The 19,372-nt window shown below is 44.3% G+C and overlaps 1 protein-coding gene across 2 annotated transcripts in view; it reads left to right on the top strand.

The window, feature by feature from the left end:
- Positions 1-19,372, top strand: part of UHRF1 (ubiquitin like with PHD and ring finger domains 1) — a 36,788-nt gene that overhangs the window by 1,706 nt on the left and 15,710 nt on the right. Inside the window, exons 1-5 of one of the 2 annotated variants that reach the window (XM_087703334.1) lie at positions 9,435-9,492; positions 10,467-10,633; positions 15,168-15,431; positions 18,168-18,343; positions 19,115-19,330. In XM_087703334.1, coding sequence (XP_087559460.1) covers positions 10,481-10,633; positions 15,168-15,431; positions 18,168-18,343; positions 19,115-19,330 — 809 coding nt within the window. In that variant the 5' untranslated portion in view covers positions 9,435-9,492; positions 10,467-10,480. Of the gene's footprint in view, positions 1-9,434; positions 9,493-10,466; positions 10,634-15,167; positions 15,432-18,167; positions 18,344-19,114; positions 19,331-19,372 lie in introns of those variants that run through there. The other variant, XM_087703335.1, reaches the window with a different exon arrangement.

Here is a 19,372-nt window from a genome sequence, read left to right as displayed (position 1 = left end):
TGAGCAAGACAGTCGCTAAGGGAGTCTTGCCTCACTTTACGACCTTTCTTAGCCCTGGTTGCTAAGCGAATCACTGCAGTTCTTGAATTGGTAACGTGGTTGTTAAGTGAATCTGTCTTCCCTCTTTGTTTGTCAGAAGGTCGTAAAAGGGGATCATGTGACCCCGGGATGCTACAACCCTCATACATACATACCAGTTGCCAAGCATTCAAATTTTGATCATGTGATCACGGGGATTGTTGCGTGCGATGGTCGTAGTATGAACAGTGGTCAAGTCCCTTTTTTCAGCGCCGTTGTAATTTTGAGCCATCACTAAATGAATGGTTGTAAGTCAAGGACTATCTGTATTGGTTTGAAAGATTTGGAGGGGATCTTAGAGATCATCCAGTCTGACAATACACACACAGTCACACTCCCAAGGTAAGATCCACTAGACGCATCTAAGAAATTATTGGTCCAGCCTCTAGGGAAGCAAGCATTTAATCCATCATGTGGCAGCCTGTTCCGTAGGCTGACAGCCCCGTACAGTTATGTAGGCCGTAGGGACCCAATCTGAGAGTAAGATGGACGACATGTATATTTTTAACAAATGAATACAGTTACGAAATTTCCCTTGATTTTAGGGTTGATTCTGATCCTTCCTTCTGGGCTAGTGGAAAATAACTTTCTTCCTATGGGGCAGTTGAAGACTGGGAGTCCTCGCCTTACAACAGTTCAAGGTTTATTACACTTGTATGCCGCCCTATTCCCGGAGGGACTCAGGGCGGCTAACAAACCGAAGGGGAAGGGAATAATACAGACAAAAACAATAAAAACAAAGAACAAAATACGGAAACAATTTAAAAAGCAGTCAACAGCCACACAATTTGAGTGGGGATGGGAACTCATCAGCCCCAGGCCTGTTGGAACAGCCAGGTTTTGACGGCTTTGCAGAAAGCCTGAAGGGTGGAGAGGGTCCGGATCTCCATGGGGAGATCGTTCCAGAGGGCTGGAGCAGCCACAGAGAAGGCCCTCCTCTGGGTGGTCGACAATTGGCATTGGCCGGTGGATGGAATTCGGAAGAGGCCTAATCTGTGGGATCTGATAGGTCTTCAGGAGGTAATTGGCATTGTTCATTTAGTAACCAACTGAAAAAAGTGATTTATGACCGTTTTCACACTTATAACCACTGCAGCATCCCCATGGACACATGATCAAGATTCGGATGCTGGGTAACTGGCTCATATTTATGACGGTTGCAGGTCATGTGATTCTCTTTTGTATCCTGACAAGCACCCAGTGGGGAAGTCAGATTCACTTAACAGCCGTGTTACTAACTTAACTACAGTGATTCACTTAGCAACTGTGGCAGGAAAGGTGGTAAAAAGGGGCAAAACTCACTTAACAGCTGTCTTGCTTAGTAACGGAAATGTTGGTCTCAGTTGTGGTTGTTAAGTCCACAACTGTCTATGGGCAATCAGCCCATCAAATAGCTTGCCACCTGACTTTATTCAATGCATGCTTCCCTAAAGGTTGCAACAGTCATCCGTCAGTTGCTCCAAGTGGATCATACCCAGAGCAGGTGAGGGGGTCAGACTGGATGACCTCTCAGACACCCCCTCCAAGTCTTTCAATGCAATACTACGCTGCCTGACGTCAATCATTCCTGGCCAAGGCTTACAGGACAGCCCCTTCAATCTCCCGTCTCCTGCAGATTTCCCGGGACGGCTCTAAGCCAGCGGCCCCCACATTGATTGTGGCGGCCATAATTGCCAGATGAACATGACGCAGAGGGAGGGGATGGTTACGCCTTCGGCAGCTGTTTCCTTTTTATGCCACAAAAATCTAAAGATCTACTTGGCTCTGTGTGCGGAGCAGACATGGTGGCCTCAAATTGTTCCTACCAATTCTATGTCTCATGAATACATGGAGCTAAAACATTTAGACTCAGGCTGTGATTATGAAACTACTTACGGGTGTTTACTATTGGCACATGTGCTATGAAAATGATTCAGAACTGCTCCGGGTAATGCATGAATCTAACAACAACTGTTGCCGTTTCATTAAAGCTGGCTACGTCTTGGTCGCCTTTGAGACTGAAAAAAAGAAACAGATGGCTGCTTTAATGAATTGTTAATAATAATAGCAGTAGACTTATATACCGCTTCATAGGGCTTTCAGCCCTCTCTAAGCGGTTTACAGAGAGTCAGCATATTGCCCCCAACAATCTGGGTCCTCATTTTACCCACCTCGGAAGGATGGAAGGCTGAGTCAACCCTGAGCCGGTGAGATTTGAACCGCTGAACTGCTGATCTAGCAGTAGCCTGCAGTGCTGCATTTAACCACTGCGCCACCTCGGCTCTTATAAGACAAACATTGTCTTATTAAAACAGCTGTGTCATCGCTTTGATTTTAAAAGCAAATTTTTTTTCCAAGCTTGGCTCTAGCGAAAGGACTCTCTTGAATCCTTTTCCAAGTGTGTGTTGAAGTAACACTTATATACAGCTTCACAGTGCTTTACAGCCCTCTTTAAGTAGTTTACAGAGTCAGCCCCTTGCCTGTAACAATCTGGGCCCTCATTTTACTGATCTCAAACCTGGGAAGGATGAGTCAGGCATGATCCAGTCAGGATTGAATTCTTGGCAATAAGCATAATCAGCCTGCAATACTGCATTGTAATAACTGCCACTACGACTTCCTTCCTCCGTCCCTCTTTCCTTTCCTTCCTTCTGTCTTCTTTCCCTCCCTCCTTTCCTCCTTTCCTCCTTCCTTCTTTCCTTCCTTCCTCCCTCCCTTCTTCCTTTCCTTCCTTCTTTTCTCCCTCCCTCCTTTCCTCCCTTCCTTCCTTCCTTCCTCCCGCCCTCCTTCCTTTCCTTCCTTCCTTCTTCTCTCCCTCCCTCCTTTCCTCCTTCCTTCTTTCCTTCCTTCCTCCCTCCCTTCTTCCTTTCCTTCCTTCTTTTCTCCCTCCCTCCTTTCCTCCCTTCTTTCCTTCCTTCCTTCCTTCCTCCCGCCCTCCTTCCTTTCCTTCCTTCCTTCTTCTCTCCCTCCCTCCTTTCCTCCTTCCTTCTTTCCTTCCTCCCTCCCTCCCTTCACGTTCCAATCAGGGGAAAGAAATTTCCAACTGGAATGTGCATCTGTGTGTGTTTTTGTGTTTGTGTGAGTTTGACCCTGAATCCCAAGAGCTGCAGCTTTGATCTCGATAAAGCAGGACAATTCCATGATTGTTGACTTTTTCTTCCCTCTCAAGAAGGAAAAAAAGTGATATCTATTGAGCTGACTGAAGTTTGGAATTCAGTTCTGTTGTCAACGACTGCTCCGAGTTCTGATTTATATTTTTACCTAGAAATAGCTGTTCCGCCCTTCTTAAAAATACACATTCATTGGACAGGCATGTGGGTTTCCCCCAAAGGAAAACTAAACTAAGCAATAGAAAAACAACTTTCAGAGTGTTTAGGAACTCCAATAAAGATTGAAATATTAAAAAAAAAAATCAGCCTGCTGTAGAGACAGAGACTTTCGGGCCAGTTTTTCTCAAATGTGGCAACTAAGACATGCGGACTTCAACTCCCAGAATTTGGGCAGAAGTTCCAAATTCATTTGCTCTGCCTTCTTATAAAAGTGATCTTCACGGTAACAGTATAACAGAAATGGAAGGGACCTTGGAGGTCTTCTAGTCCAACCCCCCCTGCTCAAGCAGGAGACCCTGTGCCATTTCAGATAAATGGCTGTCCAATCTCTTTTTAAAACCTCCAGAGCACCCGCAACTTGTGGAGGGAAGTTGTTCCACTGATTAATTGCTCTAACTGTCAGGAAATTTCTCCTTTAGTTCTCGGTTGCTTCTCTCCTTTATTAATTTCCATCCGTTGCTTCTTTTTCTGCTTTCAGGCGCTTTGGAGAATCGCTTGACTCCCTCTTCTTTGGGGCAGCCCTTCAAATATTGGAAGATGCTATCATGTCCTTCTCTTTGTTAAACTTGACATATACCTAGTTCCTTCAATACAGTTCAGTCTCCAGTCCCCTCATCCTCTTTGTTGCTCCTCTCTGCACTCTTTCCAGAGTCTCAACATCTTTCTTGTATTCGGGGGAACAAAAGTGGATGCAGGATTGTGGCCTCACTAATGGGAGTATGAAGTGGTGTTTATCACTTCTTGTGACCTTGGCGTTGTCTTTCTGTTCATGCAGCCTAAGGACTGTGTTGGCAGCTGCTGGCTCATGTTTAAATGATTGTCCACTAGGACTCCAAAACCCCTCTTGCAGTTACTACTATTGAGCCAGGTACCACCTATCCCAGGGATGGCCAACCTTTTCGTTGTCGTGTGCCAAAAGTGCCTGCACTCATAATGCAATGCATGTGCGACAATACCCCTCCCCACCCCGGGCCCCTGTTTGGGGCCTAGTAGGCCTCCCTGCAGCCTCCTGGGAGCAAAAACAGGTCAGGAGGGGACTCCCCCTCACACACACCTGTGCCCCTGTTTTGGGCCTAGTAGGCCTCCCTGCAGCCTCTTGGGAGCAAAAACAGGTCAGGGGGGGGGGCACACTGGAAACACACTCCATGCCCCTGTTTTGGGCCTAGTAGGCCTCCCTGCAGCCTCCTGGGAGCAAAAACAGGTCAGGGGGGGGGGCACACTGGAAACACACTCCATGCCCCTGTTTTGGGCCTAGTAGGCCTCCCTGCAGCCTCCTGGGAGCAAAAACAGGTCAGGGGGGGGCACACTGGAAACACACTCCATGCCCCTGTTTTGGGCCTACAAGGCCTCCCTGCAGCCTCTTGGGAGCAAAAACAGGTCATGGGGGGGGGCACACTGCACACACACTCCATGCCCCTGTTTTGGGCCTAGTAGGCCTCCCTGCAGCCTCCTGGGAGCAAAAACGGGTCAGGAGGGGGCATGGCGCATTCTCCCCCTAATGTTGGAACCCAACGCAGTGATGTAATACAGAATGTAGTAAAATAACAATCACATGTATCCATGTGCACATAAGGTTCAATTTTAGAAGGTTCATTCATTCATTCCATTGACCCGCAGGTAGCTTAACAAAAGCAGAAGCACATTTTTGAAATGTACGAGATCCTTTGGGTTAGGAAATCAATGGTTCCCGAGGCTGATTAGAGGTTCTTATCATTGGTCTTCTAACTCTTAATCACAAGTTTGGAAGCCCATTTCCTGTTTAGGCAGAGAATCTGCTCACCTTCTCTTTGCTGGGAAGCTAAGCAGGATTGGGCCTGGTTCAGACTTGGAGGGGCAAAATCTGAAAATTTGGAAGAAAAAGCTAGAGGGATGTGCGTGCATTGCAAAATCATTTGGAGGGACCATTTTTGGCCCTTACGACTCCTAGCCCCTCTGAAAATCTGCACTGCTTTCATGAAATATAGGTAGTCCTCGACTTAGAACCACAACGGAGCCCGAACGTTCTCTTGCTAAGGGGGACAAGTGAGTTTTGTTCCTCTTTTTATAACTTTTCTACCCATAGTTGTTCAAGGAATCACTGAGGTTGTTAAGTTAGTAACACGGTTGTTAAGTGAATCTGGCTACCCCATTGGCTTTATCTGTCAGAAGGTCGCAAAAGGGGATCATGTTGGCCCCGGGACACTGTGACCGTCATAAATATGAACCCATGGCCAAGCATCTGAATTTTGTTCATGGGGATGCTGCAACGGTCATAAGTACGAAAACTGGTCATGTCTCTATTTTTAATGCTATTGTAACTTCGAATGGTCACTAAATGAACAGTTGTATGTCGAGGACTACCTATAGTAGGATAATGTAAATAAATTATGGATGTCAGAGGATCTAAATCACATGCTTAAGGTCTAAAGCAGCATTGGCAACTTTAAGCCTGGTGGACTTCAACTCCCAAGCTGCCTGGGGAATTCTGGGAGTTGAAGTCCTCCAGGCTTAAACGTTGCCAAGGTTGGAGACCCCTGACCACATCCCCTAAATAATCTTCACCATGTAGTTTAAAAGATAATGACAGATTAGTTCAATATTGTCAGAAAAACAACTTGGATGGTGACACCAGGGTGAATAATTTGAGGGCGAATGCTAACCTTTTATCCATGTTTCGTAAAGGTAGTCCTCCACTTACAAGAGTTCATTTAGTGACCGTTCAAATTACAACAGCACTGAAAAAAAGCGACCTGTGACCATTTTTCAACTTATGACCGTTGCAGCATCCCCATGGTCATATCGTCAAAATTCCAAGGCTTGAAAACTGGCTCATATTTATGACAGCTGCAGTGTCCCGGGGTCATGCCACCTTCTGGCAAGCAAAGTCAAAAGAGGAAACCAGATTCACTTAACAACCCGGTTACTAATTCAACAGCTGTAGGGATTCACTTAGCCAACATGGCGAGAAGAGTCGTAAAGCGTCAAAACACACTTAACAACAAATTTCTTACTTAACAGCATAGATTTTGGGCTCAATTGTGGTTGTAAGTTGAGGACTTGGAAAAGAGACCACCAGGTACAGGTAGACTTCAACTTACAACCATTCACTTAGTGGCCATTTGAAATTACGACGGCACTGAAAAAAGTGATGTAAGACTTTTTCATACTTGTGACCGTTGCAGCATCCCTGTAATCATGTGATCAAAATTTGGACGCTTGGCAACCGACTCATATTTATGACGTTTGCAGTGTCCTGGGGTCACGTGATCCCCTTTTGCGACCTCCTGACAAGCCAAGGGAATGAGAGAGTCAGATTCACTTAACAATTGTGGGACCAACTTAACTGCAGTGATTCAGTTAACAACTGTGGCAAGAAAGCTCGTAAAAATGGAGCAAAACTCACTGAACAAATGTCTCGCTTAGCAACAGAAATTTGGGGCTCAGTTGTGGTCCTAAGATGAGGACTATCTGTAATGGAACAGTTCTTCAGAACCCATAGAATATTTGGACCTCTGCTGGCTGGGGAATTCTGGGAATTGAAGTCTACACATCTTAATTTTCCAGAGGCTGAGAAATACCACTTTAATGTTTTCATGGATGCTTAAAGTCAGTTGCCTTCAGTTGTAGCCTCTGTGTTATTTTGTGGTGACCTCGCCCTTCCTGTGGCATAGCTGCCCTCCCAGCACGGCTCGACGGGCAGCTCTGCCACAGAATCCAGAATCTGGTGCCATCAATGTTTGTTGCGTCTTCAAAATATCAGCAAACGCCTCAATGTTGTGTCTTTCAGTTTGGGAACAAAAGCAACTGTGAGCAGATTGGAGCCCCCAAGGACAGCAGAGAAATCTGGGAATTTCGCCTGGTATTTTCCCGCGCGCCACGTGGTGGATCACAAAAGCGATCCCCAAACAGGATCAAGGCAGTAGTTAGGAGATCAGGACTGGACGGGCGGGAGAAAATTCCTAACCGGTGACGAATTGGTGGAAGGTGGGTGGGACAGGGTTATATAGGAAGAAAGGCTGGGCGACAAAGGGAAAAAAAGCAAAATATTCATTGAGGCGTTAGCTATAATAGATACAGTAAAGATATTATTTCCAACCAACTTCGCCGTGTACGATTGGCCGAGTGTTTTCGCCCTGTCTCTGGCGAAATGCTCGCAATTCCATGCTCTGAAGAAATATAAATACATTACAAAATAAATCAATTGTGATGTAAATACATTTTGTTGCCTCTACACCCATTTTTCATTTGCATTTCTTTGTCATTATAACTCAAGACATTTAGCTTTGAGGCTTGTGCTATGCAATCCTTTTGGAAAGATTTTAAAAATCTGGTTTTTCCATAAGGTACTGGACCAGGACGATTCAGAAATCTTTTAAAGAACTTTAGGAATTTTTTTTTTCTGTTTTTCAAAGGTGGATACTTTCAGTCTTTCCTCTGTCTATCCTTTTCTGGTGGAACTTTTAAATCTTTCCCACCTGCCAGCTTGAATCGTTCTGAATCCAGCAATCTCATATATACTGGATAAATAATTATAATTACAATTTTGTCTATTGTAATAGACTCCAGCCTCTCCACGGCTTCTGACAGTCTTGTCTAAATGCCCTGCTGTGCATTATAGGTATTGTAACTCCTAACCAAGAGGCAGATTCCTGCTGCAATAAATTGGGCAAGTATTAAAGATGCCACAGGATTATTGCTACAACCTTGGTTAGGTAATTCTGCATAAATATTGGAAATATTTTGGAGTTAAGCTTCAAATGAGTTGCAAAAATTTACGCTTTTTTAAAAATGGTTTTTATTCATAAACATTTTGGAAAGGCAGTGCCTTGTCAGGATAACAATTACAAATAAAGCAAAGACAAAGAAAAGTTGATAGTAAATCTTAACACACAAGCTAATAACAATAAAATAATATAATAACAGTAATTATAGTGGTATGACCAAAAAGAAAAAAAAACTAACTGAATTTCTTCTTACATTAGCCTATTTACAGTTTTCCCCTTAGTATAGTTACTGTTTTATACATCTTTATTTTCCATACTATTATTGACATTCGTAAAGTTATTTTCTCTCTCATTTCTACCTCTTGTCTCTAGCCATTTATTCCATAATATTCTGAGTCTTTATTTTTAATTTTTAATATTTAGTATATATCATTTTTGCTGCCGTCAGTATGTAACGCTAAATATGCAGTTGCTTTATCATAACTTTCCAACAGTATACCTAAAAGGCATGTTTCTGCTTTAAACTCAATGTGTTGCTCAGTTATCATTTCCAAAAATTTACTGATTGTTTTGCAAGTTTTACTGATTGTTTCCCCTTTCAGGCTATGATGCAACGTATTTGCAGGGAAATTGAGTCCACAGATGCTTTTTTTTTGTTTTGGAAAATAAGTTGCATAGGAAATCATGATCCATTAATTAAATTAATCGAATTATTTTTTTAAGTAAGCCTATCCCATAGCCATTGAACAAATAAATAAATGACGCTGGAGGGGGGGGCTTGCAACGGATAGGGTTTTAATTTTTGCTGGCCAAATTTGCCGTGCTGTCTTCTGCTGCAAATCCAACTGAAAATCGCCAGTCTCCTTTTCGAAATAACGCGCAAAATTGTTGCAAAGGAGAAGGAAGTTCAAAATGCAGCCTGTCCCTTTAAATTTATCGGCTTTTTTTCCCCTTTCCCTCAAGCGCTTTTCGTTCGGCTTCGCTTTTTTTTTTTTTTTGGGTAACATCTCGCGAGACTTCCCTTTCCCAATCCTCGCGGCCCGGCGGTTTTTTTTCAATTTGTGGCGCGCGCCTTGAACTCCGCGAGGAGGAACAGGCAAGTCGTCGGAGGGGAGGGGGGGCAGACGAGGAGCGCAGCCGAACTTGCTGGCTGGCTGAGGGGCGGGAAGGCGGGAGCTGGAGCCTTTCCTGAAGGAAAGCGGCTTATGGGCGTCCCGCCTTCCGGGGCGCGCGGCCAATCGGGGGGCGAGGAGCGGGGAAGGGGGCGGCGCTCCGGGTGGGCGGAGCGCAAGGGGAAAAAAAGCAAGACGGGGAAAGGAAAAAAAAACCCAGCCAAGAAGTTCGGTTGAGCGGTCGCGCTGTGGGGTTGTCGAGTGGCTCCGAGGGGGCAAACGGCCGGTCAGGTACGGAAGGGGAGCCTTGGGGGGGGGGGGGGGGGAGAGCGAACCGGAGGAGGGTTTTGAACGCCGGGGCAGACTGGGCTTCATTGGGGGGGACCCTTTGTGTGGGGCGAGCTGGAATTGGGGGTTCCGTGAAGGGGGGCGTCCCAGCCGCCTATAGATATGGAGGGGAGGCTGGTCAGTTTAGGTGCTTCTAGGAATGGGGGAAACTTGGGGGCGCTCGTTGAGGGGGGATTTGGGGGTGGGGGTCCTAAAGGGGCTGAAGAGAGCGCTTGGGGGCTTGGGGGGAAGGGAAAATAAGGCCATAGTTGTCATGGGAACCTTGTTTTTAATTGGGGGGGGGTTGTTACGAAACTGGGGAAAGACGGTTGTGTAACTTTTATATTCGACATCTGGAGAACTTTTTCCAAGAAACGGGCTATTGGGAAATGACACAACAGCAGCAATGCCACTGCTAGTAATAATTTGCTTTTTTTTTTTTTTTTTTTTTGAAGAGAACTAACCCATTACTTTACTTTTATTTAGTCAAAATTTAGCTTCAGAGCTAAATTTTAGTCATCTGCCTCCAAGGGTATGTCCATTTCATTGGGTTTCTCCAAGCTGGCTGGTCATCGTGGGATTAATTATTCCCCCCCCCCCCCAACAAACAAATAAAAAGTATTGGCAATAAATGCATTTATTTCAGCCAGATGAAATGAGTGGTGTTGATGAAACGAATGGTAGGCATCCTGTTAACATCCCGGGGGGGGGGGACTGGGAGGAGAGAGTGGGGGGGTCTTGGACTTGGGGGGATGATGTTGGATTTGCACAATGGATGCAAAATGGGACCGTTTGTCGCACAAACATGGAGGCGTTTCTAGGTTGAATGAGGGGCACTTGTGAGGGGTGGGCACGTGTTTGGGGGCATAATTGGGGGTTGATGGGAAGGCACACTCTCCCGTCTCCCCTTCCTTCATGTGCTTGTGATTCTTCCACAGAGACAACCGCCACAATGTGGATCCAAGTGCGCACCATGGATGGGAAAGAGACCCATCGGGTGGACTCTCTTTCCAAACTTACGAAAGTGGAGGAGCTTCGGCAGAGGATCCATGAAGTTTTCAGGGTGGAACCTGACAGACAGAGGCTTTTCTATCGAGGCAAACAGGTCCGTAGCTTTCGTTCTTCTCTCCAGTAAGAGTTCAAATCGTGTTGGGACGATGAGCGTTTGTGGGAATTTGGCGCTTTGGCACTTCACTCCTTACCACGTGCGGCAGATTCCTTTGCATAGTTTTGTTGTAGGAGGCCTTCAACTCCCCCTTCTGGATTTCTGTTGCGGAGTTTCAAAGCAAAGCTCCAAAGAAGGAGCAACGGATGGAAATGAATCAAGGAAAGAATTAATCTAAAATTAAGGAGAAATGTCCTGACAGAACAATTAACCAGTGGAACAACTTGCCTCCAGAAGTTGTGAACGCTGGAGGCTTTTAAAGAAGAGATTGGGCAATCATGGCATAGGGTTTACTGCTTGAGGGTGGGGGGTGGGGGTGGGGAAGGACTAGAAGACCTCCAAGGTCCCTTCCAACTCTGTCTAGAGAGATTCACATTCATCCAGGTTATAGTTGTCCCAAAGATGCCTTTTTTCAAGAGGCCACTTGACTTTGTTTTTTTTTTCCTTTGAAGACATTTTGCTTCTCATCCAAGAAGCTTCTTCAGTTCTGACTGGATGGTGAGGAATGGAAGGATTTATACTCCTTGAAGACAGTTGGTCTTTTGCATTATTCCTTGAGGCCACTTGAAGGTTTAACCTATGGTCAGGGTCACCTGAGTAATGCAAATGGGTGTGAAGCCTTAGAACTGTTGAAAGGACTGTGTTGTAGACTGGAGCTAGATGGTGTCTATCCTCCCCCTTCTCCCTGTTGAGAGAGGGCTGTTCAATTTTGACATAAATGGTTTACTCAGATTTCAAGAGTGTCCTTTAAAAAAAAGCATATGTACTTTTATTAAAGTTAGGTGGAAAACCATGTGTGCCTTTATAGCAGTGATTTGAAGGTTGATCGAGCTGGATCAATGTCAGAAATAGTTGCTGTGAACAGTGATGTTCTCTCCATGCTACTGATGTGTGTTGCATGCCTGAACCGCTTTTGTCAATGCAGGCAGACCACTTATTGACCTCTTGTTCTGTGACCATTTAAAGCAGCGGTGGTAGTAGCAGCGAACGGGTGATACTTAGATCCAGGCTCCAGCCGTTGCAGCCCCCCTGCGGTCATATCATGATTCAGGTACTTTGCAACCTACTCGCACTGGTCGTAGCGTCCTGTGATCATGTGATTGCTGTTTGCAGCCTTCCCTGCTGCTCACGAACAAAGTTAATGGGAAAGCTGCCAGGGAAGTTTGCAAGTAGCTCTAATGAGTATCCCCCTCCCCCTACCCTCTTGAGCTCATACCCACTAGACCATCCAGCATTTCCCCTGCTGTCCCACCCGCTGTAATCTTCCTGCGCCAAGCCTCCCAAGCCCTCCCCCTACTCCTTGGCGTGGCCTCCCAAGTCCTCCTGGGACTCTGCCACTTCCCCCTTAAAAATCTGCAAGGGTTGGGATTATGACAGCATCCAGGATTGTTGGCTTGTCAGCGCTAAGCAATGTGGATTTGTAATGTGCTTTACAACTGCATGGCTTAGCAATGGCAATCCTGGTCCTGCTATCATAACCCCTGGATTGCTTATAGTGAACGTACCAATGGATTAAAACTGCTGCTGCTTATACAGTGGTAAGATGGCTTTTCTCGAGGAATGGCTCAGTTAATGAATCTTAACGGAGACGGAGAATTCTAGCTCTTTGGCTGAATTTTTCTGCATGAGTTTGGTGTGAGTCTCTTAGGAACTGGTTAAAAGCTTTCTAAAGAGGCTTATTAATTTTGTTTTTTTTAAAAGAAAATACTTGCACTGCCCTCTAGTGGTAATGTTCCCACAGTGTTTGATGGTAAACAAAAAGATAGCCATGTCCCCCATATCCATTCAGTTTCCTTAAGATGAAAGCGGGTAGGGTTGCCATTTTCTTTTTTTGGGAAAAAAGCTTCCAGCTTCCCACTTTAGCCGACAATCTTGGAATTCACTAGTAGTTTCTCTGGCTTTTCTTAGCTTCTGGACTCCAAAAAAGTTGTGTCTTCTTTTTTACTTGCTTCTTGGTAATTCCTTTGGCATCGCTTCCCTGACTACTAGCTTGACATTAGAAAGTGATGTATTCCAGCTCCATTTCTGTTATCAATAAACCTTGTTTTATGATCTTTGAAGTCCCTTCAAGGAGATAATCTATACCTGAAATGAAGAGTATTTTCTCCAATTTAACTGTACAATAGCAGGATCACTTTGCATTAACAGTGAATCTAGTAAGGAAGGTAGAGATTTTTTCAGTCAGTTCGTGTGTGTGAGTCTGTTACATTCCATTCCATTTTAGGAGAATATGAAATTAGAGCCAATCTGTTTTAGTGGTAAAGATATCAGCCTAGAAACTGGGCAGTTGTGCGTTCTCCTGCTTTGGGCAGGCACAATGCCAGCTGGGTGACCTTGGGCCAGACACTTTCACTCTGTCCCAAGAAAGAGGCAGTGGCAAACCCCTTCTGAGAACCCATGCCAAGAAAACTACAGGGTCTTGTCCAGGCAGTCCCATGAGAATCAGACAGGGAAGAAAAAAATGAAACAGTTGCAGTGTGAATGCAGAAATGTCAATGATATATAGAAAACAAAAATGCAAACTAATCCTGGTGTCTTTAGCAGAACTTGGGTTTTTTTAGAATTGTCTTTTACAGAGAAGAATGTTCGTTCTTGTGAAACAGTATACACTTTGTGTTGAGCCATGTTGTCTTTGGATTCTACACAACTTGTCAGCTCGGTATTGGTGGCTGCTGGCTTCCTGTTGTCCTTAGCCAGAACTCCTAGGACCGGTTTTGATGCAGCTGAGTGGCTCTTGTTTGCTTAATGATTATTGTTTCTTATTAACAGGATAAAGATATCAATTTTTACCATCTATGTGCCATTAACATACAGATGGTCTTTGACTTACAACAGTTTGCTTAGTGACAGTTCAAAGTACAACGGCACTGAAAAAAGTGAATTATGTCCATTTTTCACTTATTGCATTTCCAGCATCCCCATGATCGTGTGATCAAATTCAGATGCTTGGGAACTGATATTTATGACCGTTGCAACTTTCTGACAAGCAAAGTCAATGGGGAAGCCAGATTCACTTAGCAACCAGGATGCTAACTGATTAACTGCAGTGATTCACTTAACTGAGGTGGGAAAAGTCATAAAATGGAGCAAAACTCACTTAACAACAGAAATGTTGGGCTCAATTGTGGCTGTAAGTCGAGACAATCTGTACGCTGTTGGGTCATTGTTTCAAATATATTTCCTGACTAGTTTCCTTCATGCTTTCAGCAATGGCTGAGCTTCTACTGTACTTCCCTGGAAAAGTTCTTTTATAAAAAAAAAGAACAAGATATTCCGTGATGGATTTGCCTTGGAAATAGCTCCTGATGAACTGTTTAGTAAAGCATCAGGACCACAGGAGATATTTAGTCACATTTGTATAAGGTCACAAAATGTTTTATGATAGGTCTATATGATTAAATTGTTTATCCAGTTTCACAAATTTCAATCCCACGGGAATCATGGGTCCAAGATATTGGATACACCCTGTAAACCCAGTTGAGATATCTTGATTCAAAAATTATTACCCTGTAATGCCCCGTTTCTTCCAGTTAAACAGAGTTTTAGGAGTGTATAGATAGACAGACAGACAGCAGGCTTTGCAAACAATAGGGTTTGTTTGTCTTGCCGCATAAACACACTGAAAAACACTTTAACCCACAAACTATGCAGCCATTCCTCCAGCGTCGTTCTCTCTGCAGATATTCTCACCATGCCATCATAATGAAAGGTGCCAGTCTTACCACAAATATCACTTCATTGCTCCAAATTCACAACTAACAATGCTGTGTAAGAGATTGTTAGATTGGATTGGGAAATCAGGAAATGCTATCATTAGGCAGATTTCATCTACACAAATAGTAGAAATAGGCATGTTTTTTTACATTTAAATTTATCGGCTGCCCAACTCCAAGAGACACAAAGTGCTCAATGCATGGAACAGCCTATTTTTGAGCGGTTGGAGCCCTAACCTAATCAAAGTTGAATCAGAGCTCTTGATCAGGGCCAAAGAAGTTTAAGAGGGAAAACTGGGAGGGAGGGGGGGACCCTGATATTGTCAGCTATGAGGAGGCAGGAGAGAAAAGAGGGTAGGAAGATTTCAGGAACTGGAAAGGAAAGAATAAATATAAAAAATAGAATCATACATCTAGAAGGGACTGTGGAGGTCTTCTAGTCCAACCGCCTGCTCAAGGCAGGAGCCCTTATACCATCCTGGTCAATTGTTTGTCCTGTCTATTCTTGAAAACCTCCAGGGATGGAGCACCCACCTTTCCCAGAAGTAAGCTGTTCAATTGATTAATTTGGCGTTATTCCACTTTTGGAAATCTCGATCACTATTTTGCTATACTTGATGGCTCTCTAAGGTTTCCAGTGGATATTTCCTTGGTCCTTCAGTTTGAAACTTTCTGCCTGCAAAGAGCATGTGAACTCTGTATCTTAACATTTCTGTTAACTGTTGTTTGCCTCTTGTGACTGATCTTCTCTCAACCTACAGATGGAAGATGGCCACTCCCTCTTTGATTACAGCGTGAATTTGAACGACATCGTCCAGCTGTTAGTGAGACAAAGCCCCACTAACCTGCCCCTGGTGAACAAGGAGAAAGACTCTGAACTTTCGGACACGGACTCTGGCTGCTGTTCAGGCCAAAGCGAATCGGACAAAAGCTCCAATAATGGGGAAGGGGCCGTGGAGATTGAGGCACCGTGCAGTAGTGCCGTTGGGACTGATTTGGTGGACCCCGGCTTTGGATTCTATAAGGTGCGACTGCTTTAGATGGAAGGTTGAGATGCAAAGACCTTTTGAAGCAGAAGAGCCTGAATTCTTAAGTTCTGGGGAAACTGCACAGAGAATTAGCATGTCTGTGTAAGACATTAAGCCAGGATGTCTTAATCTTAGTCATTGTAGGGATTCCGACAATGAAAGCCTCCCTGGTGAAAGAGTAAGCCACAGCCAGCCATGGTTAAGCACTTTCTCTTTCATTTGTCTGAAATCCTGGCAAAAGTAGCACCACCAGACCATCTAATACAGGTAGTCCTTGATTTCACAGTGACCTTTTGAAGTTACAACGGCATTGATAAATGTAACTTATATTTTTCACGCTAATGACCTTTGAAGCAATCCCATGGCCGCATGGTCAAAATTCGGAGTTGGCTCAAATTTATGACGGTTGTAGTGACCCAGGATCATATGATCACGTTTTATGACCTCCTCAGTGAATCACTTAAAAACTTTGGCAAGGAAGGTCATAAAACTCGCAAAATTCACTTAACTCCTGTCTTGCTTAGCCGTGGAAATTTTTGGCTCAATTGTGGTCCCAAGTCAAGGACTATTTGTACTTGTACTTATCCACCATGAGGGGTGCTGAGAGGTGAAGTGGCCTCCTTCGCTAATGTGATTTCTGGGAAAGGAGAGACGGCCATTCTACTTCCTGGCCTGCCTGCAGGTCAGATGGCTCTGTCATAGAAGTGGGTGCCATCTTGGGAGGAGTTGCAATTGATTGCAGCCTCTCTGAAATTGGTGCCTTTTTCTAAAATGGAGCCACATGGCCTCCACTATGTAGCAAGGTTGCATAATGCAACGGCTATTTCCAGGAGGTGATGCATAATACCCAAAAGGTAAGGGACCAGTTGGTGATGGGGAGCATGGGGCTCAGTGGGGTGAGAAGCAGGCTTGAGTTCTGAGAATACCCAGTGGTGGGTGGGAAAGGTCTACTTGGATCCTTGGGGTTTGAAATGGTAAATAGGGTCTCCTGTTTGAGCAGGGTATTGGACTAGAAGACCTCCAATGTCCCTTCCAATTCGGTTGTCTTGTTAAATAACTCAAGGTGCCCTCAGGTGGAGGAGGCCCGCAACAGGCCACATGTGGTCTGTGGAGTTGCTGCAGTGTCCCCCCAGACCCTCCCCCAGACCCCCTGTTCCGCTTGATGGCTACATCAGGGAGAGCAGAAATGTGCATCTTTAAACAAGGCGATTACTGTATGCCTTGCTTAATGACCGTTGTGACGTGGGATTTTAATGGGCAGGCTCCACTATGGTTGTAGGTTCAGCGTAAATAAAGCAAGCAGCATCATGATCAAAGAGATGCTAAATTCTTACCCCAAACGTTTTCTTTTGGGAAAAAAATAACTCCCTTTTTTGCTCTAATTGGGATGGAGAACTGGAAGGCTATTTGAGAAATCTTGTCCATTTTAAATTTGGGGCTCAATTGTGGTCGTAGGTTGAGGACTATCTGTGTATGAAACCTGTATTCATATCAGTCTGAACAAACTGATCCATGTTTGGATATGTCAAGCCCAAGAACAGCATAGCTTTCTTAAAACAGTAATTCTAAGGCTGGAAAGTTAAAATGGATACAAATGCAGAGCAGAAATCTGGGTATAATTTCCGAAATCCATTATCAAATATTTAGCAGCCAACCTTATGCAGTAATAAAACATTTTCATGATTACTGGTACCTGGAAGAAAGATAAAAGGCTAAATTTGTGTCATCGTCCCCCCTGAAATCTTGAAGATAGAGGTAGCTTAATATATAGGCAATCCTCGACTTACAACAGTTCATTTATTGTACTTTTCAGAGTATAAGATGCACCAAGGTTTTAAAGAGACAAATTAAAAACATTTTTTTTGCACCCTGCAGACTTCCCAAAAATGGTCGTTTTTGTGTGAAAACGATTTTTTAAAAAAAGGCATGAATAGCCTTTAGGGGGCTTATGGGGTGCTCCTGGGGTGGTGTCCCCCCAAATGAGCAAAAAATGGCCCGTTTTTCATCAAAAAAATTGCATGCATAGCCTTTAGGAGGCTTATAAGAGTGCTCCTCCGAGCTGGGGTGGGGGTGGGGGAAAATGAGCAAAACCCGGGCCATTTTTCGCTCATTTCTGCCCTCCCTAGTTCTCAGGAACACTCTGAAAGCCTCCTACAGGCTTTGCACTGCCACTTTGGTGAAGAGGACGTGGTTTCGGGAGGCAAAAAATGCTGTATTCAGTGTATAAGACATACCCAGATTTTCAGCCTCTTTTTTGAGGGAAAAAGGTCTTATACTCTGAAAAATACGGTAGTAACTGCTCAAAGTTACATCACTGAAAAAAGTGAGTTATGACCGTTTTCAACCGTTGTTGCATCCCCATAGTCACATGATCAAAATTCAAATGCTTGGCAATTAGTTCATACTAATTAGGTAATCTGGGGTCATGTGATCACTTTCTGCGACCTTCTGACAAGCAAAGTCAATGGGGAAGCCAGATTCGCAAAACAACCATGTTATTAATTTAAGATTCACTTAACAATACTGGCAAGAAAAGTCGTAAAATGGGGCAAAACTCACTTAGCATATTTTTCACTTAACAACTTCAATTTGGGGCTCAATTGTGGTCGTACGTTGAGGACTGCCTGTATATAAAAGCAGTATTCAGACGAAAGTGGGATTTTTGAAGACTTGACTTTCTTATCGTTTGGCTAACTAAAAATCAGTGCTTTGCTTTGGGGTCTTCTGGTTTAGATTAATGAATTGGTAGATGCTCGTGACACGAGCATGGGAGCCTGGTTCGAAGCACAAGTGGTGAAAGTGACTCGGAAAGGGAACTCGGCGAGCAAGGCGAGCGAAAGTGACGAAGAGTCCAATTTGGAAGAAGCCGTTCCTGACGAGGACATTACCTATCACGTGAAATACGAAGAGTGAGTATTGGGGGTTTATTTGTTTTCCCCCTGGGGTCTTGAGTGGCAGCATTTATTCTGAAAGCAGGTTTGAGAATGGTGTGAATGTTGCAGAAATTATTTGGATCTAGATTCATCAGGGCTCCCACAGTCCTACCTGCGCATCGTTTGCATTAAAAAAATCTCCCATCGGTCAATATCAAAAAGGTGGCTTGACTTGGAATAGCTTACATGCTTCCTGCAACAATCTCTTCCAACAAACCTCCACACCTGCCTGTCCCACGTCCTTGGGAAGGACTGGACAGGTTTGATAGACAGGTTTGATCCAGTCTGAACATCCGGCTGATTGTGACGTACCATGTGATGAAGCATAACACAGGTAGTCCTCGACTTACAACAGTTCATTTAGTGACCATTCAAAGTTACAACAGCACAGAAAACAATGCCTTATGACCATGTCAGCATCCCCATAATCACCTAATCTAAATTCAGACACTTGGCAACTGATATTTATGGTGGTTGCAGCATCCTGAGGTCAAGTGATCACATTTTGTGACTTTCTGACAAGCAAAATTCATGGGGAAGGCAGATTCGCTTAACAACCATCTTACTAACTCAATAGCTGCAGTGATTCACTTTACAACTGTGGCAAGAAAAGTCCTAAAATGGGGCAAAATTCACTTAACAATCGGAGGTTTGGGCTAAATTGTGCTCATAAGTCGAGGACTACCTGCAGTTGTCTGGGAAAGGTGGAATGGCTTATTTTACTTCACTTCCTTCTCTTCGATAAAGCTATCCGGAGAATGGTGTCATCCAGTTGAGTTTGAGAAATGTCCGCGCTCGCGCCAGGACGATTTTAAAATGGGAAGAGATAGAAATCGGAGATGTCGTGATGTTGAATTATAATCCCGATGATCCAAAAGAGAGGGGCTTCTGGTACGATGCAGAGATCCTCCAGAAACGAGAAACGAGGACTTACAAAGAATTATACGCCAAGATCGTTCTTGGGTAAGTGAGCTTGATGGGAAGCTGTCTTCCAAACAAGTTGTG

This window comes from Thamnophis sirtalis, unplaced genomic scaffold, assembly GCF_051295495.1.
Source record: "Thamnophis sirtalis isolate CommonGarterSnake01/CBP01778 unplaced genomic scaffold, rThaSir2_p1.2 scaffold_1, whole genome shotgun sequence".
NCBI lineage: Eukaryota > Metazoa > Chordata > Lepidosauria > Squamata > Natricidae > Thamnophis > Thamnophis sirtalis.
This window is presented reverse-complemented; position numbering and strand designations above follow the sequence as displayed.